Source organism: Agelaius phoeniceus (assembly GCF_051311805.1).
Source record: "Agelaius phoeniceus isolate bAgePho1 chromosome W unlocalized genomic scaffold, bAgePho1.hap1 SUPER_W_unloc_2, whole genome shotgun sequence".
Classification (NCBI taxonomy): Eukaryota; Metazoa; Chordata; class Aves; order Passeriformes; family Icteridae; genus Agelaius; species Agelaius phoeniceus.
In genome coordinates this window covers 6,813,048-6,835,933 of record NW_027509867.1, presented here as the reverse complement: position 1 = coordinate 6,835,933, position 22,886 = coordinate 6,813,048, and the positions used below count along the sequence as shown (strand labels likewise).

Below are 22,886 nucleotides of genomic sequence, written 5' to 3'. Positions count from 1 at the left end.
AGCTGAAAGCTGCAGGTGCAGCCTGGGCTGGAGGCAGCTCAGATTTGCACAGGGCTGCTCTGAGTGCCAGGGCTTGGATGGGGGAAATGGTGGGGTGGGGGTAGGGACAGAGTCTGATTGACTGTCAGCCATGAAGGGTCTTGATTTGCATATCCATTCAAACTGCATGAGGAGATACTTGGATTCAGGATCAATTGGAGATTGCACATATCAATGAATTAACAGGAAAACAAATCTAAACAGGACCTAAAAAACCTTTTCTCGCTGTCTTTTTAAATATCATGTATTCAGTTTCAATACACTACTGAGATCTACTTAACCACAAATTATTTGAAAATTAAAATCAAATGATTCCCAGAGGCTTGGCTTGTTCAGGTGTTCTGAATGTTCATGAGCCCTGGGACACTGAATTCCTGCACTGAAGAGCTGAAGGCTGAACAAGCCTCTGGAGCAGTGAAATTCAGCAGCAGCCTCCAAGTTGCTGAGGATGTCAGCAGCCCCCACTGAGGCCATCCCTGCCCAGAGACCGTGGGGACAGGACAGAGAATCCCTGACTCCCATCCCCCGAACAACTCCCTCAGTGAGACATTTAAAAGGAATTACAGCTGTTTGTGTACTCTGAGTTGGATGTACTGCAGTAATACCAACAAGAGATTCTCACAAGGTCAAAACAACAAACCAGCCTTTACTGGTAACTTTAGAAAATCAGAGAAACTTTGGCAAAAGGTTTGGTACAACATTCAATCAACAAAAAACACTTCTCAAAGCATTAACTTGGCCCATTCAACTACACAAACTCTAAGCCTGTTCAATTTCAAGTTACTCAAAATTTGCAAGAGGACGAAAATATAAGAAGTAGACACAGAGAGAGAGGAAGACAAATAAGATTTAGAGAAGCACACACACACAACTACCAACTCCTGGATTCCAGCACTGTTCAGATGGAAATTCCAAGAGGATCCAGGGTCAAGATGTGTGCTTGCCTTGTGCTCAGCCTTCAATACCCCTTGGTCTCCCTGGGCCCTTCCCCCAGGTGGGACTTGGGCTCATTTGGTCCCTCAGGAGCTGGGCTGGGGCTGCAGAGGTGGCTGTGGAGCATTGCCTGTGCTGTGCCAGGGACTGGCAGCCACTGCTGGGCTGGGATAGAGGCTCTGGGGGGATTGGGGTTCCAGGGCAGGACGGGGCTGGGGTCACAGGGCAGGGCAAGGCTTGACCTGCCCCTTCATCCTCCCCCATATGAAAAGTTTTGAGCCAACAATCTCCTACAATCTGTCACAACAGGCAATGTTGGAGGTGGAACACAAATTTGGCCATGGGGATCTGGACAAGAAGGACAGTTCTTTTCCATAGGAAGGAAAGCACGGAGCCCCAGTGTTTGGGAGGCAGGTGAGAGCCTCACCAGGCCAAGGCCAGCCAGACTTGTCAGGAATGGCAGATTTTGTTTTGGAGCAGTCTTTGGATATAGGGAATTTTGGAGGTGCAAACCCAATCTCAACCATGAACGCCTGGAGGAACTGGCAGTGACTAGTCTACACTTGGGGCAACTGGGATTGACTGGGACCATACTAGGGGAGACTGGGATCATAGTGGACTCATACTGGGATCATTCTTGGGTCGATGGGTCTATGCTAGGGGCCACTGAGAGCAACTGGGATCAGACTGGGAGCAACCAGGACCATACTGGGAGCAACTGGAATCATCATGGCATCAGAGTAGGATCATACTGGGATGGACTGGGTCTGTGCTAGAGGCAACTGGGATCACACTGGGAGGAAATGGGACCATGCTGGGACAAATGGGATCATACTGGGAGCAACTGGAACCACACTGAGTGAGGGTGACTGGGGTCATTGTGGGATCTCACTGGAAGTGACTGGGAGCAGACTGAGGGCAACTGAGACCATGCTGGGGCAACTGGGATATACAGGAAGTGACTGGAATTGTGCTGGAGGTGACTGGGAGTGGCTATGAGCAACTGGAATCATGCTGGAAGCTATTGGGAGCAATTGGGATATACTGGCGGAGACCGGGAGTGACTGGGATCACAGAGGAACCATAAAAGAAGTTACTGGAATAATACTGGGGGGATCTGGGAGTGACTGGAATCATACTGGGTGACTTGGAGTGACTGGGACCATACTGGGGGCAAATGGCACCGTACTGAGAGTGACTGGGTTCATACTGGAATCATACTGGGAGTGGCTGGAACCATACTGGCAGTGCCTGGAACTATAGTAGGGGTGAATGGAAACACCTGGGACTGTGCTGGGATCATGCTGGGATTATACTGAGATCATACTGGGAGTGACCGGGATGATACTGCGAACATACTGAGTGTAACTGGAAGTGACTGGGACCATCCTGGGGGTGACTGGGAGCCACAGGGCCCATGGTGGGAGTGACCTGGGGGGAACTGGCCCAGCTGGGGCTCAGGGTTGTTCTCCCCCAGGGCTGCTCTGGGTCCTGCTGCCAGCCCCAGCCCCACAGAGCCGAGGGACAGGGGACAGGGACAGGGGACAGCTGAGGGACAGGGGACAGGGCACAGCTGAGGGACAGGGGACAGGGACAGGGCACAGCTGAGGGACAGGGCACAGCCAGGGAACACGACCTGGCCAAGGGACACTGAGCTCCAGCACTTTGGGCTGTTGCCCTTGGGCTCCCAGCACAGGCCCAGGGGCAGAATCCCCTCCAGGAACTGTTGTTTGCTTTAAGCTTTGCTCTGGAACATTCCCCAGGAGCCCCTGCAGTGGCTGCAGCCCAGCCGAGTGCCCGGGGCCACCAAAGCCACTCTGGCTGTGCCCTCCTGCCCCGGGCAGGGCACAGAACAGCCAAGGAAAGGCTCGTGCTGGGCTCAGGGCAGGGACAGGGCACTCCCCTGGTGCTGCCACGGGCACAGCAGAGCCAGCCTGGGTAAAGGATTGGGATTGAGGTCCCATGGAATCCCAGCAGGGATTAGATCTCATTGCACTGCTGGCATTGGATTGGTCATCAATTCAAATCATTTCTCCATGGAATTCCCATGACAGTGGGTTAGGGGGGAGATCCATCCATGGAATTCTCACCTGACTGGAATGAGAGTGAGATCTGGCCATGGAAATTCCATGGCAATTCCTGCATTCCCAAGTCCCCCATTCCTGAATACCCCATTCCCATAGGAATTGCCCTTCCCCTCCCACGCCCACCTTTGTGCTCCAGAGCCTCCCGACCATGTCTGATGTATTTTGGGGGCCCTTCCACACAGGTGTGTACCAGGAAATGCTTCACTTGCTCCACCATGATCCTTTTGGATTCCCAGCACCTCTGGGTGATCCAGGCAGCATCGTCCGACCCTGCAAAGCTCCCGCGTCCCAGCTGGAAGGAGATGAAATCTCAGCCCTTGTAGCCGTACCCTGTGACTGTGGTCACAAGGGTTTTCAGGATGAAGAAGAGACGAGAATGTTGACTCCATGATCTGAAGGCTTGATTTATTATTTTATGATATATGTTACATTAAGACTATACTAAAACCAATAGAAAGGAAAAGGTTTCTTCAGAAGCTAGCTAAGCTAAGAATAGAAAAGAATGAATAACAAAGATCTGTGTCTCAGACAGAGCAAGAGCCAGCTCTGCCATGAGTGGTCAAGAAATCCAAACACCCACAGGAGACCAATCACGGGTCTACCTGTTGCATTCCACAGCAGCAGATAACCATTGTTTACTTTGGTTACTGAAACTGCAGCTTCTCACAAGGAAAAATCCTAAGAAAGGATTTTTCACGAAAGATGTCTGCGACATGTCACCTTTTTTTATTTAGTTAAATTAAAAGGAAAAAGTGTTTGTAATTTTCTCTGCTGTACTCATGCCGAAGAAAAAGACAAACACTTGACAGGTTATCTGTTGCCAATCAAACTCCACTCAAGTGCTCCTGTGGAATGCACTGGGAATTTCTTCACCCGTAGAACATAAAATTCTATCATATTACTAAAACAATTTTATAATATAAGAAAATGAAAAAACAATGCAAAGAAAATTCAAGTCCAAGCAGCTGAGTTTCAGGAAAAGTCCATGGCTTGAAGATGTTCCTCTTTGCCATATCTGAAAGTTTCTTTTGGTCCTGAAACAGGCTTGCTACAGAAAAGTCCATCAATAGTTATCAAAAGTCCATTGACAGTCTTCAAACAATTTTGAGAAAATTTCTGAAATGTCTTGCCACAGCCCTTTATTGAACAACTTGGGCTGAAGCCAATCCCTGGCTCCTCAATGCCTCTGAGCTGCTGCCAGCTCTTTCACCCTTTTTTATTCAATTTTTTTTTTTTTTGTCTTGTCGGAAAGAGCAGCAGCAGCAGAGGAGCCAGAGAGAGGCCCTTGGGGGCCCTGGCCCATGTGGAAGGATCAGGAACCCCAGACCTGGCCCACAAAACGGTGGCCCAGGACCTGAAGGGGGAAGCAAAGCCCCCAAACCCAGCAGGAGGCCGGGAGGTGGCCCTGGTCCAGGGACCCGAGCCCAACAGCCCAGGCCCAGCCCCCGAGGCAGGCTCTGCATTGGCACAGACCCGCACCCTGCTGCCAGTACAATGGCAGAACAGGTGACCAAACGCTTCCTCCCCCAAAATCACCGAGGCATGCCAGCAATGGGGGGACAGAAGCTGCCCCGAGGATCTTCATCTCGGGTCTGGGAATGTTTGTTCCCCATAGCAAACAAGTGATGACCGCTTCCCGCTGTTCCCCTTGCCTCTGCAATGCAAATGCAAAAGGCGTTCCTCCCATCTGCCTCCCGGCACCACACCAAACCTCTCCGGCCGGGGGACCGGGGGCAGAACTTTCGGGAGCCACCTCCCCAACACCGCTGGGGCGCCCGAGGGGCGGCAGGGATGGCAACCTCCAAGGGGCAGTCCCCGACCAAACACCCCCCACCCCGCCAAGAACGCTGAGTTTGAAAGCAGGCAGCCGGGCTGCACTCACACCCAGCTGTCGGGCCATGCCTCCCCTACGGAAGGAGAGGCTGACGCCCTCTTCCCCTGTCCCAGCTCCACCCACAGAGGCCGCCCCGGGACAACCCGAAAAACTCAGGGGGGAGTCACGCTGGGTGCAGGAGCCGCCGTGGCAGCTGCTGCCGGGGGCACTGGGACCACAGGCAGCACCGAGGATCCCTCGGGCTCGGTGTCATTTTCAGCAGCATCCTGAACTGGGACTGGTTTGGCGGAAGGCGGCGAAGCCGCCGGGGGGGCTGGCGGGGGCGGCGGGGCCGGAGAGAATGCACCCCCCGCCAGGCCGGAAGCAGCAGCCGCATCGTCGCCGCCTGGCAACACCGGCGCAGCTGCGGGAAGTGGCGGAAGCGACACCGGATTTCCGTTGCCTGGCAACACCGGCGCAGCCGCGGGAAGCGGCAGAAGTGACGCCGGATCTCCGTTGCCTGGCAACACCAGCGCAGCCGCGGGAAGCGGTGGAAGCGACGCCGGATCTCCGTTGCCTGGTAACACCAGCGCAGCCGCGGGAAGCGCTGTTTCGGAGGTCAGCCGCGCAGGCGCAGAAGCCGGTGGAGCCGCGGGCGGGGCTGCCCGGAGAAGCGGCCACGGGGAGAGCTGGAGCGGCCCCCCAGGCACGGGAGGCGGCCCCATGGGCCCCAGAGACGGGACCTCGGGCACCGATGCCGCCTCCAGCTCTGAGCAGGGCGGGGTCCAGGGGCCCGGCCAGGGTGGGGCCTTCAGGGCTGCCAGGGGCGGCACCGCCCACTCATCATCCCCGGAAGAGAGACGAGGGGGGGGAAAGACGGCTCCGTCTGAGCATGCTCCAAAAACGCAGGAAAAAACTTTCTTCAGCTCCGGGCGAAACTTCACCCCCCCTCTGCAATTCAGGGGGGCTGGGAAGCAGCAGATCGTCCCCCTCCAAAGGGTCTCCTCCCGTGAGAATTGGGGGAAATGGGGCTTGCCCCGTGCAGTTAGCAATCCAGGGAAAAACAGCTGCTCTCCGTTGCAAAACCGGAAGAAGTGCGCTGAACACTGGATAAATCCGGGCGTACCCGAATCTATTGTTCAAAATGACTTGGAAAATGGATTCCATGCACTCCCACACAAACATATCAAGGGCATAGAGTACATTCGTAGAAAACCCAAAGAGCTTTGCCCATCGAAAAACTCATATCTCTCCAACAGGAGAATTCCATCCTCTTCACCCCATTTTTGCCAGAGGGCAATAAGTCTCTCCTCTGAAGGGGAGAAAGGAACCTCTGCCTCTGTGGGAGGGGTCCTCCACATTTGCAGCCACAAACTGCAAAGGGCAGCATTTTCAGGAGGGGAAAAGCTAACAGAACCTTGTGACAGTGTCCAGCACTCTCTGGCCAGCTGCTTGGTGCTGCTGAGCTTTCTGGCCATCTTCCTGGAGGCTTTTCAGAAGGTTCTCTCTGTGGTCTGCCTTGCTGTGAACTCTGTCCAAATCAGGATCTTCAGTTCTTCAGCTCCTGGCTAGAATCCACTTCTGTGGTCACGTGTGAGGTGACCATAACTGCCACATACTCGGGGTTTACCCAAATGCAGCAGTGCTCCTCTGGGGTCTCACCAATCGATGATTCTCCTCTTCAATCACTCAGGGTCACCAACTGTGACCGTGTTCACAGGGGTTCTTGGATGAGGGAAGAGACAAGAATGTTGACTCCATGTTCAGAAGGCTTGATTTATTATTTTATGATATATATATATTACATTATCACTATACTAAAAAGAAATAGGAAAGGTTTCCTCAGATGCTAACTAAGCTAAGAATAGAAAAGAAGATAATGATAACAAAGGCAGCACTCTCAGACTCTGTCCGAGATAGCTCGGTCCTTGATTGGCCATTAATTATAAACATCTAAGATGGGCCAATCACAGGTGGACCTGTTGCATTCCACAGCAGCAGATAACCACTGTTTACATTCTGCCTCTGAGGCCTCTTAGCTTCTCAGAAGGAAAACTCCTAAAGAAAAGATTTTTAGTGAAAAGATGACTGCAACAGTCGCCCAGCCCCTGTGCAGGCCCAGCCCAGGCCAGGAGCATTGCGGCTGGGAACGGCCCCTGTGCCGTGGTGCCCACAGCAGCCTTGGGGCTCTGTGCCCCATGGCCTCCCTGCTGGGCAGCCTCTGCCAGCTCCTGCAGAGCCCCTGGCACCTGTGGGGCTGCACAGACAGCCCTGCCCCGGGCTCTGCCGGCCTCTGGGCCAGCAGAGAGGCAGCCAGGGCTGGCCATGGCCGGGAACAGGCCCTGAGCCCCGCAGGAGGATGGAGCTGGGCCACAGCCAAACTCAGCCCAGGCCAAAGCTGGGCTCAGCAGCCAGGGCTGCCAACACATGGGCACAGAGGCTGGCGCTGACAAATGTCCTGGGCCCCCTCCCTGCTCTGTCCATGCCACCAAGGGCACAGAGCAGCCTCCTCTCTGGGCCACTTGCCTGTTTGCAATGCCTTGCACAGGCGCTGGCCCTGCCCCACAAGGCCTGGCCTGAGTCCTGCCCCTGCACGCTCAGCCAGGCTGAGATGGACACTGATGGTTTCTGGGCCAGGCTCTCGGAGCCCAGCCCAGCTCCCTGCAAGCTCTGCCAGCTGCCCTGAGCTCTGGGCAGCACCAAGGGCCTCTCTGAGCCCAGCCCAGCCCAGCCGGCTCTGGCCCCACAGCTCTGCTCAGCCCAGGCTGCTCTGGGCACTGGCCCCACGGCCTCAGCCCCTGCCAAGGCCACAGCAGCAGCTGCAGCTGCCACAGGACTCAGCCCCAGCCATGGGGGAAGGTGCTTGACCAAGGCCAAAGGAGGCTCCCTGGCTGCCCTGCTCCCCTGGGGCTGAGGTGCTGAGAGCTCTGCAGCCCCTGCTGCCATCCCATCTGCCCAGGGCAGCACAAGAGCCCCGGCCTTGGGGCCCTCAAGAGCTGCTCCTGCTCCAGGCCCAGGGCCCATGCCAAAGCTGGGGCAGCAGCCAGAAAGCTGTGCCCATTTCTGTTCATTGCTGCTCTCATGGGCATGGATCCTCAGCCACTTGGATTTCACTGATGAGTTTTACTACTCCAGAGGCCTCTTCTTTCTTGAGCTCTTCAGTTCAGGAATTCAGTGAGGAAAGCTCATAAATATTTGTGCAAAAACTCCAGAACAACAAAAGCCACAGGGAATATTCTATGTTTTTATTTATTCTGGGAATAATTAGACAAATTTCAGAAGTGTATTCTTAGTGAATACACTGTCTTGAAAACAATGCAGAGAGAAGTGTTTTGTCATGTTAAGTTTTCTTTTCCTATTTGAAGATTGGTATGAGCAATGTCCAATTGATATTGATCTCAAGCACCTCATAATCCAGTCTGAACAGATATCAAAAAAAAATCAAAACCCTTCATGGCTGACAATCAATCACACTTTGTCCCCACTCCCTCCCCACCATTTCCCTCATCCAACCCCTGGGCACTCCTATGGATCAGGAATGGTGTGGCCAGCAGGGGCAGGGTAGGGATTCTTACCCTGTGCTTGGCATTGGTTCTGCAGCACCTCAAGTGCTGTGTCCAGTTCTGGGTCCCCAATTTAGGAAGGACATGGAGGGGCTGGAGCGTGTCCAGAGATGGGCAACAAGGCTGGGGAGGGGTCTGAAGCACAAGTCCTGTGAGGAGTAGTGGCTGAGGGAGCTGGTATTGTTTATCCTGGAGAAGAGGAGGCTGAGGGGAGACCTCATCACTCTCTACAACTCCCTGACAGGAGGGTGCACCCAGGTGGGGGTCGGATTCTCTGCCCAGGGAACACTCGAAGGACAAGAGGACACAGCCTTCAGCTGCACCAGGAGAAGTTTCAGCTGGACATTAGGAAATATTCTTCAAACAAAGGGTGATTGGGCATTGGAATGGGCTGCCCAGGGAGGTGGGTGAGTCACCATCCCTGGAGGTGTTTAAGGAAAGACTGGATGTGGCACTCAGTGCCATGGCCTGGGTGACAAGGTGGTGATGGGTCCCAGGCTGGACTTGATGCTCTCCAAGGTCTTTTCCAGCCTGGCTGATTCTCTGATGATTGTGACCCTGCAGGGCCCTGGGGAAGCAAGGGGCCATTGTGACACTGCGGGGCCTGCTGGCACTGAGAAGACCATGGTGACACTGTGTACGACATGGCAGCACAGAGCCAAGGGGCCATGGTGACACTGTGGGGCTGAATGGAAGCAAGGAGTCCATGGTGACAGTCTGGGTCCTGCTGGAACCACAGAGGCCACTGTGACCCTGCAGGGCCTTGTGGAACCATGCAGAGCATTGTGACAGAGCAGGACCTGGTGTCATGATGGGGCCATTGTGACACTGCAGGGCCCCATGGAACCAAGGGGCCAGGGCTGCTCCTCAGGGACTCCTGGAATGAAGGAAACATGTTTGACACAGTGGTGACCCTTGGGACCAAGAGGCCATTGTGACACTGTGGAACCAAGGAGAGCATCGCTGCACTGCCAGACCTCATGGAACCAAGGATCCATTGTGACACTGCAGGGCCTTGGGGGACCACAGCGCCATTGTGACATTGCAGGGCCCAAGGATCCAAGGGACTTTGTGACACCAAGGGGTCCCATGGGACCAAAGGGACATTGTTACACTGGGAGGCCTCATGGAATCATGGGGACCTTTGGGACACTCTGGGGCCTCATGAAACCGTGGTGACACCAAGTTGTCTGGGAGTGTGGATCTGCTGGAGGGTAGGAGGGCTCTGCACAGGGCCCTGGACAGGCTGGATCCAGGGCCCAAATCCAACAAGGTGAGGTTTAACAAGTCCAAGTGCTGGGCCCTGCACTTTGGCCACAACAACCCCTGCAGCTCTACAGGCTGGGGACAGAGTGGCTGGAGAGCAGCCAGGCAGAAAGGGACCTGCAGGGACTGATGGACAGCAGGCTGGACATGAGGCAGCAGTGAGCCCAGGTGGCCAAGAAGGCCAATGGCTCCTGGCATGGATCAGGAATGGTGTGGCCAGGAGGAGCAGGGCAGGGATTCTTCCCCTGTGCTCAGCACTGGTTGGGCAGCACCTCAAATGCTGTGTCCAGTTCTAAACCCTTTGGGGTGGGCATTAGGGAGAAATTTGTAGCAGGAAGAGGAAAGAAAGCAAAGGTGAAGCCAAGGAAATGCTCAGGGCAGTTTGGGGGTGGCTGCCAGGCAGCCCTGGCTCTGAGCAACAGCGTCTGCAGTGGCACAGGAAACTCCCAGCTGATGGGAACAAACTTTCTGGCTGAGTGCAGAGGCCAGGACAAAGCTGAGTGGTTTCCCTGGTGTCCCGCAGGCCTTGCTGGCCCCAGGGGCTGATGGCATTTGTGCTCCCTCAGGCTCATGTCCCCACAGCAACAGCATGGGGGTGCTGGCCCTGCTGTGTGCAATGCAAACAGGGGCTGCTGAGGCAGTGCTGCCGTGTCTGTGCCTGCAAGGATGGGGCACCTGTGTGAGCTGGGGGAGAGGCCAGGGCTGCAGAGGGGGGATGTTGTTGGCAGCTGCATGAGGATGCTCTGGGATGCTGCCCTGGGCTGTGCAGCGCACTGGGCATGGATCAGCCCCTGCTCTGCTGCTCCTTCCCGTCTGGCCCAGGGCCCTTGCAGAGCCCCAGCCATGCTGTTTGCCCCCAGCCTGCCCACGGCCAGCCTGGGGCTGCTGACGGGGGTTTCTGTGCTGAGCATTGGCCTGGCCGTGTTCTTGAGAGAGCCTGGGCAAGGAGCCTGGAGCCCCCAGGGCCTGGCCTGAGGCATCAGCGCTGCCCCAGCAGTGCCCATGGCCTGTCCCTGCTGCAGCCCCGGCACTGCCACCCCCAGGGCTGTGCCCGGCCCCGAGAGCACTCAGGCCCTGCAGCAACACCAGGGCCACCAGGGCAGCAGGGCAGGGCCACGGCAGCAGCACTGGCAACACCAAGTGCTGCTGCTGCTGCTGCTGCTGGGCACAGCTGCTGGGCCAGCACTGATCTGCCCCAGCTCTGCACACAGACATTGCTGCTGCAGCTCCGGAGAAGGCAACACAAGGGCATCTCTGCAGAAAACTCTGCTGGGACATTCTTTAGTTCCTTTAAAGCCATTGAGACTGCAGCCCCTCATTGACACAGTCTGTGGCCAAGGGAAGTTGGAGAGAAACAAAATGAGAAATGGCACAAACAATGACATTTATGTGTGGACGATATTGAAAAAAGTAAAACAAAGAAAAAGAACCTCCACTGTGGAACCAACAAGAAGTATCAAAGATAACTTTTATTACAAGTGGTTTACATAAACTGGCCAGCAGTTTAATGTTTCTGAAAGCATGCAGTCATCAGTGTCCACACTGCAGCCTTGAGCTCCTGGTTCCTCAGGCTGTAGATGAGGGGGTTCAGGGCTGGAGGCACCACCGAGTACAGAACTGATACCATCAGATCCAGGGATGGGGAGGACATGGAGGGGGGCTTCAGGTGAGCAAATGTGCCAGTGCTGAGGTACAGGGAAACCACAGCCAGGTGAGGGAGGCAGGTGGAAAATGCTTTGTGCCGTCCCTGCTCAGAGGGGATCCTCAGCACAGCCCTGAAGATCTGCACATAGGAGAAAACAATGAACACAAAACAGCCAAATGCTAAACAGACACTAACTGCAATGAGCCCAAGTTCCTTGAGGTGGGATTTGGAGCAGGAGAGTTTGAGGATCTGTGGGATTTCACAGAAGAACTGGCCCAGGGCATTGCCATGGCACAGGGGCAGGGAAAATGTATTGGCCGTGTGCATGAGAGCATTGAGAAAGGCACTGGCCCAGGCAGCTGCTGCCATGTGGGCACAAGCTCTGCTGCCCAGGAGGGTCCCGTAGTGCAGGGGTTTGCAGATGGACACATAGCGGTCGTAGCACATGATGGTCAGGAGGGAAAACTCTGCTAAGAGGTAGAATAGATAGAAGAAGAGCTGAGCAGCACATGCTGTGTAGGAGATGTTGCTGGTGTCCCAGAGGGAATTGTGCATGGCTTTGGGGACAGTGGTGCAGATGGAGCCCAGGTCAGCGAGGGCCAGGTTGAGCAGGAAGAAGAACATGGGCGTGTGCAGGTGGTGGCCGCAGGCTACGGCGCTGATGATGAGGCCGTTGCCCAGGAGGGCAGCCAGGGAGATGCCCAGCAAGAGGCAGAAGTGCAGGAGCTGCAGCTGCCGCGTGTCTGCCAATGCCAGCAGCAGGAAGTGCCTGATGGAGCTGCTGTTGGACATTTGCTGGGGCTGCACATGGATGAAAGGACAGAGAAGATTTAGATGAGATACTGGTAACCAAAATCAAAGCCGTTCCCCATACACCCTCCTCTGTAACACACAGACATGGTCTTTAGTGTTTCAGAGTTCTGAGGTTTTCTTTATAAGCTCCCCCCATGTCTCTGCTGGTAGTTTGGGATATCAAACCTTCAGCATTTCTGCTGCCCTCAGGGAGAAGAGTGATTTCCCTGGGGCAAGATGATGAGTGGAGACGGAGCGGAGATGGCCTGTTATTTGGACCTGTTCAGAGATTCTTTGGGTTTTAACCTTTCTCAGGTGGAGGGTGATCACCTTGCCATGCTTCCCCTAACATGTCACCAGGTACTCCTGAGAACAAATGGATCCACCAGAGCCCAGCTCCACATTTGTAGCCAAGGACTCACGTTGCTCATTTCATCAACCCAGCAGCATTTTCAGTGTCACAACACCTCTGCCTTTCCCCATCAATCTCATAACTCAGAGATGCTCTGGGACAGGTTTGCACCCTGGATTGAAGCTCCCATCTTGGACTGAAATCTCAGGGAGACTTCCAAGTGTCCTTCTGATGGCATTGGATTGTGGGAGATGCAGCTCCTTCCCTGGCTGCACTGACAGCATTGCCCAGAGCCGGGCCCTGGGGACAGCATCACCCTGAGCCAGCTGTGCCCCCTGCCAGAGCCCCCAGGGCCGGGCAGCTGCTCCCAGCCCTGTGCTCTGCAGAGGGAACTGGGCCCGGGGCTGCAGAGCTGCCCCACGGCTCTGCTGCAGCTCTGCCTGCACAGGAGGGGCTGCACGCCTTGGAGCCCCGGCCCTGAGGGCAGAGGCTTGGCTGGGGCACAGGAGGGAGGGGGCTTGTTCAGAGGGAGGGGCTGCACTGCAGGGGCTCCTGTGGGCATCTCTAAACTCTCCCTGCCACAGCATTGCTGGGCTTTGTTTTCTCTCATTGCCTCATCTTCTCTCTGCTTCCTGCAGATTTTCCTCCTGCAGGTGTTTCCCTGTGCCTGATCTCTCCCTGCCAGCACTCACAGACCCCAAATCTCTGTGCACTCTCCTTGGCCCTACAGAACCCTGCCTGTTTGCAGGGCACTGGCTGGGGGCAGGTTCTGTTTGCAGCTTGGAGAAAGGACAGCTCAGAGTGAGCCTGATGGCTCCAGCAAAGGTGATGCTGCTGCTGTCCATGGGCAGAGTGGCTGAAAGCACATTAGGGATCTCCTGTGAACCTATTGATCACTGAAAGGAACAGTTCAGATGTCTTAGACACTTGTAAAATATCATAACTAATAATTCATAATTAATCTTTAATAATAATCCCCCCACTCCCTGCCATGCTCCAATATTAGGAAACTGAATACAAAGTCTTTGGAAATGTCCTAATTTTTAATGAAATCCTTGTCTTGGAAATATTCCACGACTGATCAGCATCCTACAGCATGTCAGAGATTCATGAGCATTTCACCTCCCCTGCACCAGAAATACCCAGAGTTGTACTCACAGGCTCTGCAGACATCGGGGTGTTCCAGCTTGAGGAGATGGCTCCAGGAGCTGCAGCTGCATTGTCCTGCAGCCAGAGGTTCCTGTGCCAAGGGCTGGCAGTGATTGTGCCCCAGGCACTTCTCAGCCCCTTCCCAGCCCTGACTGATTGAAGCTCTCTGTGCCTCTGGGCTGTGCCCGCGCTGGCTGCAGGCAGTGCCCCAGCCCTGCTGGGCTGGCACAAGAGCTGCTCATCCAGAGAAATGTGCTTTTGAAGCTCTTCTTGGTGAGCAGGAGCTGCCTCTGTGCCAGGAGCCCAGCCCAGCTCAGCAGCACAAACACAGCACAAGGACTTTAATCAGCCTCTGGGGCTTTGTGCTCAGGCCCTGGACATCAGTCCCTGAGAGGCAGCTGAAGAAACCTCTCCAGAACTCCAAGGCAGAATCCAACTCCAAACTTTCTTGGACTTTTAATGGGTCCCAGAGAGGGACACGACTGAGCAAGTGTCTCCAGGCCCAGGCAGAGCAGAGAACTGCAGGCAGTGATGACAGGTGGGGACAAAGAGAAGCCAAGTCTTGGTGCCCTGGGCCACAGCAGGGTCTGTGCCAGCAAGGGCTGGGAGGAGACACCTTGTCCTGAGGCGCTGGGGCCTCCTGGCACAGCCCCAGCCAGGCTGGGCACTGTCAGCCCCTTGTGCTGCCCTCAGCATCCCCCCCTAGCCCACATCCCAGTGGCCTCAAGGATCTGCTGCAAGGAGTCCCTGGGGAGCCTTGCTCAGCAATGGCCCTGGGGGCTCCTGAATGCTCCCTGCAGGGACTGCAGGTTTTTCAAAGGACTTTGGGTTTGGCTTTTGCCTTGGAGTCTCTGAGAGGTTTGTGCAATCCTGGCCTCCAATTATCTGCTGTAATTAGTCCCTGGAGAGGCTTTGTCAGTAACAACACTCAGTGGGGCTCATTAATACTTCAGGGTACTTCAGTTATTTGAAGGTACTTGGTGTTTCCCTTTTGATCCAGACTCTGTGAGACCTTTGTGCAATCATGGCCCCAATTATCGGCTTTAATGAGTCCCTGGAGAGCTTTGTTCTGACACTCAGTGGGGCTCATTAATGCCTTGAGATACTCAACGTTTTTAAGGTACTGTATGGATTTAAGAATACTTTTAGGTACTTTCAAGGATTTTCCTTCCCACACTGAGTGTCTGAGAGGTTTTTGTGCCATCCTGGCCTCCAAATCTCTTCTCCAAGGAGTCCCTGAGGAGCCTGTGTTGGGTATCTTCCCCCTTTCTGTTTTATAAAAAAGATGGGACTGAAAGAATTTTGTATGACTTTCTGAAAGCATCCAAACAAACATGGGACAATTAACAATACAACAACAACCAGTTAGAGAAATTATAGCCCTCTTTTAGCCAGACCTTGTGCAAGCTCTTTAGTCCCCATGTTTGGAAAAGTTTATTGACCCAGTCTTTGTTTTCCACTTGAAGCTTCTTGAACCCTTCCTTCAGTCCCTGAATGCTCTTGTGGATTGACTCGCTGTGGCTGGAGAGGTTCATGCAGCACATGCCCTCAGAGTCTACACAGCCATGCCCATGGGCCCAGAGTAAAAACTCTATCGCTGTTCTGCAAGGTGGCGTGTCTGATGGTCTCTGTGTCTGAGAGCAGCCACTCAGTGTGAGGGAGGCAGCATTGGTTTGCTTACTTAACAGGCACCCAGGATGGTCTGATTGCCCTAAAGCTTTAGCTGCAGCCACCCAAGGTAGTAAGATGGAGGCTGCTATTCTTTTGTTTTGACTCCAATAGATGACATTATTTTTGCAATCAGATTCAAAGTAGTGTGTAGATCTTTTTGCTCTGTTTCTCTGGCCATTAATCATTTTTGTGTTGGGTGCCAGCAAGGTAAGCCTCCCCACGCTACAAGGTCTGCCTTTGATGTCTGAAGGGACACCAGGCCATGCTCTATCCCTGCAAATAAGAAACACACCCTGCAGCAAGTTGAGTGGGTAGCTACTGGACCAAGAAATCATGGGAGAGGTGTAATTTTTGTAAGTGGGATGGTATGGGGAGATATCTCTCCTGATAGTTTCTTTTTTTCTTGTAATTTTGTGTCTTTCACCCTCTTCCCATCTCAGACAGTAATAAAACCTTACACAAAAGTCCATTTTTACAGAGCTGAGAATTTCTACCCCCTGAGTTCTAGTGGTGCATGCAGGAGCTTCTGGGTCCAGTAGTCCCAAGCACCGACAGGGTTGCACTTCTATTTGCCATCAGGATTGTCCCCTGGCATACTGCAGATGGCACCCTCAGGTATTGGCCAGACATCTGTAGGCAACCCCAGCAGGCAGGTGGAGAAGAGGTCGTCAGGGCTAGCGACAGACAGGCACAGGGTGTCTTGTTTCATGGCTTTTGCTAGAGTTATCCATACACTGTGCTCTGGCTGTGGGACTACCTATCCACTCAGGAGGAGCATTGTTGCAAACAGGCTGAGGAATGTGAGTAGAAACTTTTCATGTGTCATCTTTGAAAGAATTGCCTGGTCTGAAAATTGTCTAGTCTGTCAGGTGTTAGGATCGCTGTCCTGTGGGTTTTGACTTGGGGTAGACTTGAGGGCTCCTTTGATGAATCCTTGCTCAGTAGCTGCAGGTAGGGCTTGATGTTCTTATCCGGGATACACCAAGGTCCTTTATCACAAATGGTCTCATTGTGGCAATTTGGCCTTCAGGTCCTTTGATGTTAATAAGTTCTGCACTTTGGAGACTGTCACTGTCACCTCCAATCTCGGACAATATTCCTGCAGTAGCTGTAAACGCCCAGTTAGGAGCCCACTTGGAACGTGAGATACCTGTCACGTCTGCTCCCATGTCCACAAGCCCTGTCAAAACAATCTTTTCACTGTTAAGTTCCAGAGTGCTGGTGATTTTTGATCAATCTTGATTTATCACATCCCTAGTGAAGTGTCATCAGCATCCTGCTTGGGCAATTATTAGTCCTTGGGGTATAAACCAAGGTGGGTTGGGAGACAGGGCCAGCACTGTAATTTCTCATTGTGAGGACATTGATAGTATGGATGGCAATACAAAAAATCCTTCAGTGCTTGATTGGTAGTTTACTAAAATTAATAGTTCACAGGGCTGATCTTCGGGCCCCAGCTGTCCTGTCGATATTTCATGGGCAAAATAATCAGTTAAACCAACAGATTCCAGACTCAGCAACTTCAATTTTGCCCCTGGTGGTAAGGTGGTTGGCAAATGGGAGATGAGGTGCTGGAGTTTAGGGCTACATTATCTGTAATGGGTGTACAATTCAGCGATTGTAGGCATCATTGGCTTGAACATTTGTGCCATAGCCTGAGACCACCTTGCACTCCGATGGCAGTTTTTGACTGCTTGGTGTAGTTACCTTTTGAGAAATTCCACCTAATTTAATGTTGATTATCCATTAGGGACCGGATAGGCTCCTCCTCCTTGGGGACAATCTTCTCTAAAATGTCCTTGTTGACCACACTGGAAAGATATTTTTGGGCCCTGTAGATGTTGCTGGGGCCCCTTAAAGGGGAATTGCATGGCCCCTAGGGCTTCTCTAGTGCCTGTTTAAGGTGATCAATAAATTTCATGTAGGGCTCTCCAGGTTCTTGTCTTATGTTTACATAGTCCAAACTGGGGATGGTACCATCCAATACCTGGATTCAAGCTTTCAAAGCCATCTCTTTGATATCATCCAATGCTCTTCTGGGGATACCTGCTGCTTGATCATCTGGCAGGCTGTGTTGTCCTTCTCCAGCTAGATGGTTGATTGTCAATTCCACCCTTGCCTCATTATCAGCATAGTCTGCTATTAATTCATTTAGTAAACACTTCCATCCCCCTTCCCACAGGGTGTATTCTGTAGGTGACAACAACATGGTCATGATATATTTTAAATCATAGGGGGTTAAGACATGTGCTGTAAACATGGCCCTCATTAGGCCATTAAAACAAGGTAAGTCCTTCCTATGGTCTTTAGCTGCCCTACACAGATCCTTGATTTCCCTGTAAACCAATGGCTGACACTTGGGATTCTGCCCCCTTCTTTCATAGCAAATGGGGGCAATGAGGAGTTTTGAGACTATTCACCAGTCTCCTTCCTTAACTGCTTCTTTCTGGATCCTTTCCTAGGGATCTTCTGGGGCTGAGAGGCGAGGTGGCTCTGGGGAGTCCAAACTGTCTTCTGGGGAGGAAGAATAACTTGGAGCAGAAACATTTGGATTAGGAATAGTGTGACAGTTGGGCTTAATATCTGTGATTATGGGGTTATATTGTTGCTGGAGGGTGAGGCAGAGGGCGCTTCCATTTTGTCAGGTGTTGGGGAGGAAGGGCCTTGATTGAGGATGGCGGACTCCTGGGGTGGAGTTTTGGAGGCATGGCCCAGGGTGAAGGTGGAATGATTGACAGTGGGGGCGTGTCCCGCAGTTGTGGGGGTGGAGTCTGGAGGTTCGTTCAGGGCGGAAGTGAAGGCTGTGGTAGAAGGAAGTGGAGGAGCCAAGATGGAGGGAGGATGGTCGGGCTCCCGAGCCACATTCAGGCTCCTTCCATCTTGAGTCTCCAGGGCATGATGCTCCAAGACAGCGTGGCCATTGCCATCTTGGAGCATCGTGGAAGGTCTGAGAAAGGCAGGTTTGAGGGGAGCTCTTGGGTTAGGAGTGACCAACGGATTGAGTTTTCAACACACTGCTTGCTGGTGAAGGATGGTGTGGAAGACAGGGAGAGTGTGGGGTGCAATTGGGTCTCTTTTGATTGAAAGGTTGTACAATTTAACTCCCAGTGTGTCCCAAAATGTCAGTGGTATGGATTTCGTCAGCAGAGGCGTCTGGAAAATTTTTAATGATCCACCTCATGATTGATTTCATTCAATTGAATTCATTCTTTGAAAATACTTTGTCATGATCTGTGAGAATTAAAGCATCCATATATGCTCCTTTCTACTTTGGACATCTGGCTGCCCAGTTTTCTCTTTCTCTGCCTTATGGGGAACAGACATCAGAACACCCCAAATCAATACTGGAACATGGGTGCATGTTGTAAAAACACAGTGGCAAAATGGGCAATAAATGTCTTGCATTTCCCCAAACCCACCTGCAATCCTATGCAGGTGAAACCATTGTTGTCCCTGCCGATCCTGGGCGTGGTCCCTTGAAGCAACAATGAATCTGCTGGGCCTGGCACAATCCAAAATCCCAGGGAGCCCTGGCCTATCCATCAGCTAACCCCAGCTGACGTGACTGACACAGGGAGCCCTGAGTGTCATGGTCCCTGTTTGGGCGCCAAAGGTCACAATGAGGGTGGCTGTGACAAACCTCTCTGGTTCCCTGACTTCAGTGCGAGGGTGGTGGAAATGAAAAGGAGTGGGTTCGATGGAGTTGCCCAAAAAGAACTTTAATAACAGGGTGAAAAACAATAAACATGGAGAAATTGAGCACAGTACAAGGGGCAGGATCCTAAGACCCGAGACAAAGGGGAAGCAAGAACATAGACACTTGGGGCTAGAACACTCTGGAACAGTACTTGTTTCCGTATAAGGGAAACAAGTAACCAATAGGGGAGTAGAACTTGGACAACTCAGCATAACAACACTAAAGGCTTATTGGGGAACTCTCAAACTCACCCTAAGTTGAACGAATGATTCCCAGGGCTTGAAACTCACGCCCAGATTTTTGGGGTAAAATCTGGCTGACTCTGAGTCACAGCTGGGCTAACTCCCACACCGCTGCTTTGCTCTGGCCCCTTGGGACCATGTGGCCCAACAGAGCCACAATGATGTCCTTGGTTCCATGAGGCTCCACAGTGTCACAATGGTCCCTTGGATCCATGGTGCTCTGCAGTGTCACAATGGCCCCTGCATTTCACAAGGCTCCCAAGTGTCACATTGGTCTCCATAGGAAGGAAACCATGGAGCCCCCATGTTTCAGGAGCTGATGAACGGCAGCCACCAGAGGCCAAGGCAAGCCTGACCTGTCTGTCCTGGCAGGTTTGCTTGGAGCAGCCCTTGGATATTTGAAATTATGAATGTGGAGTCCTAATTTAAAACATTTGTGCCTGGAGAAGAGGGATGGGGTTTTTTTCATAAAAAGAAAAGCACAGAGCCCTTTCCAGTGTTTGCAAAACAGGTGAGTTCTGGCACTCAGGAGTCAAAGACCAGCCAGACCTGTCTGTCCTGGCAGCTTTTGTCTGGCAGGAATCCTTTCATACACAGAAATTTGGAGGTGAAATCCTAATTTTAGCCATGGATGCCTGGAAAAAATGGAAAGTTCTTTTCCATAAAAAGAAAAGCCCAGAGCCTCCAGTGTTTCAGGGGCAGATGGGAGTGGCCTTCCACATTCCAAGGTCAGCCATACCTGTCAGGTGACCCCTGGGAGGCCAAGGCAGCCACACCTGTTTCATGTTCCCTTGCTTCCATGAGGCCTTGCAGTGTCACAATGGTTCTCTTGCTTCCATGGTGCCCTCAGGTGTCATAATGGCCCCTTGGTTACACAAGCCCTTAAGGATCTTAATGGTCTCCATGGTTCCACAAGGCCCCACAGTGTCCTAATGGTCTATTGGTTCCATGAAGCCTGGCTGTGTCCAATGGCCCCTTGGTTCCATTGGGGCCCAGTAGTGCAACAATGATTCCCTTGGTTCCACAAGTTCCCATAGTGTCACAATGGCCCCTTCCTTCCATGAGGCCCTGCAGGTTCACAATGGTCTCCATGATTCCATGGGGCCTTGCAATGCCACAATGCTCTCCATGGATCCACAGTGCCCTGCAGGATCACAACGGCCCTTTGGCTCCACGAGGCCCTGAAATGCAGCAATGGCCTCTTGGTTCCACAAAGCCCTGCTGCTTCACACTGGCCCCTTGGGACCATGCGGCCCAGCAGAGCCACAGTGATGTCCTTGGTTCCATGAGGCCCCACAGTGTCACAGTGGCCCCTTGGATCCATGGTACCCTGCAGGGTCACAATGATCCCCTTGGCTCCACAAGTTCCTACAGTGTAACAGGTTCCACAAGGGCCTGCAGTGTCATAATGGACCCTTGGTTCCACAATGCTCCGCAGTGTCACAATGGCCTCCATAGGAAGGAAGCAAGTGAGCCCCAGTGGTGCAGGGGCAGACACCAGAGGCCAAGGCTGGCCAGACTTGACTGTATGGGCAGATTTTGTCTGGGAGTAATCCTTGGATATAGGGAATTTTAAAGGTGGAATCCTAATTTCAGCCATGGGTGCCTAGACAAGAAAGACAGTTCTTTCCCATAGGAATAAAAGAAGGGGGCCCCAGTGCTTCACAGACAGATGGGAAATGGCCCTTGACATGCCAAATTCAGTGGGACCTGTCAGACAGCCCCCAGGAGGCCAAACTAGGCAGACCTGTTCCATGTTCCATTGACTTCATGGGTCCTAACACTGTCACAACGGTCTCCTTGATTCCATGAGGTCTGGCAATGTCACAATGGCTTCTTGGTTTCATGAGTCCCAACAGAGTCACAAGGGTCCATTGGCCCCACGCAGCCCCGCTGTCAAACAATGGCTCCTTGTTTCTATTTTAAATCAATCACAACATAACCACAGTTTGATCATTGATCCTTGCTTCCATGGGGCCCATGATTTGCACAATGGTCTCCTTGATTTCATGATTCCTGGATTCCACAGTCTCACCATCATTTCCTTGGATCTCCATTGTCACAACTGAGCCATGGCTCCATGAGGTTCCGTAGTGTCACCGTGGTGGCTGTCAGAGGCTGGATGAGATCCATGTCCCGAGACACCTTGGGATGCTCGGAATGCCCGTGTGGGGCCAGGGCTGGGTCAGGCCTTGGTTTGTGGTGGGACAGAGCCCCGCCCCCAGCCCTGGCCTGGCAGACCTGCCAATCACACAGCAGGGGCGGTGCTAACCCAGCTCTGATTGGCTGAGCTGTCAATCAATCACACAGCAGCAGCTGTTGCTACCCTGGCTCTGATTGGACAAGCAACTGGCAGTCCCACCCCAGGGGCGGGGCCCATGAAGGCCCAGGGCGTTAAAAGCCGGAGCACGAGGCCAGCCCAGGGTCTGGATCCTGCCTTCTGCTGGGGTTCCTCTGTTGGTGATGCTGGAACCTGAGCAGTTGGTGCCCATGTGTGTGTCTTTCTACGGATCTTCTGTCTTTCTCTTGTTCCCTATTTCTTCTCCTTCTAATCCTAGTTACTTGGAACATTTTTGGGTAATTTCACATGTTAAGGGTTAAAGGATTTTACATTAAATGTGTGGGAATCCAGGGCACAGGAATATTTCTCTGTCTGCTCTCAGGCATCCTGACCCCCAGAGAAACACTGCCTTTAACCTTCACCCATGGAGAGGACTTCCAGGACTTTGAGACAGATTAGGATTTACCAAAGTGTAAAATACGTAATACAGAGTACTATACTATGTCCCTTGGGTGAGAAATTTAGGTTTTAGGATTTTTAGTATGGTCTAGATAGGAAGCAAGATGCAGGAATTGGGGTGTAGTCCCTGTCTTCTTCACCTACTCCATTTTTTGCAGTGTTGGTGGCACAGGGTGATTGGTCAAGGAAAGCACAGTGCAGAGGTTATGTGGACAGTCAAGGGATGAGTTATTGGTCGATAAGTAGAAATAATGTAGGTTTTAAGAATTAATTGGATGAGAAAACTTTAAAAGATCTTGAAACTGTACATTTCAGAGCCATTTTGAGGTGTTTCCCCAGCGTGCTGAGCCTGGTGTGCACAGCAATGCAAAACTTTAGATAAGATAACCATAAACAAGAAGCTGAAGTCTGAAAAAGTCCCGTGCGTCTCCTTTTACCTGGCACAGAACTGCTACTGGAGGGTTTCCCTCATCCAGGGAGCCCCCAGAAAGGCCCAACATAAAACAAACCTCATGACTGGTGCCCCAACAATGTTTGTAATAAGTTGGCTTTTTTCCAGAAAGTTGTTTACTGAAGGGTGTTGTCTTACTTGGCCAATCATTTGAAATGTGTTGATTAAATGACCAATGATGTCCACCTGTAGAAAACCAAGATATAAAAGAAGAGGAATAAAAAAAATGGGTGACTTTTAGCCCTTAGCCTTCTGATCTGGGTCTGTGTCATCTCTGACTCAAAGGTGACATTTGGGGATCTGTGGGGGCTATTGGGGATCCTTTCTGCACCTCCTGACCCAACAGGGGCTTCTCTAATAAACTTTGCCGGAGCTCCCTCTGTGCCCATGACAGGAACCCCTGTGAGTGTCTGGGCCATCCCGGCTCTTTGGCAGCCTGGGCACTC

General features: G+C 52.6%; 2 protein-coding genes across 2 annotated transcripts in view; both read right to left on the bottom strand.

Annotated features, from left to right (window-relative positions):
- LOC143692686 (uncharacterized) overlaps positions 1–22,886 on the bottom strand; it is a 513,344-nt gene that overhangs the window by 295,661 nt on the left and 194,797 nt on the right. The window lies entirely within an intron of this gene.
- Positions 11,206–12,138, bottom strand: LOC143692767 (olfactory receptor 14J1-like). Its single transcript, XM_077173008.1, has one exon. It carries the CDS (start codon positions 12,136–12,138, stop codon positions 11,206–11,208), a length of 933 nt encoding a protein of 310 aa, XP_077029123.1.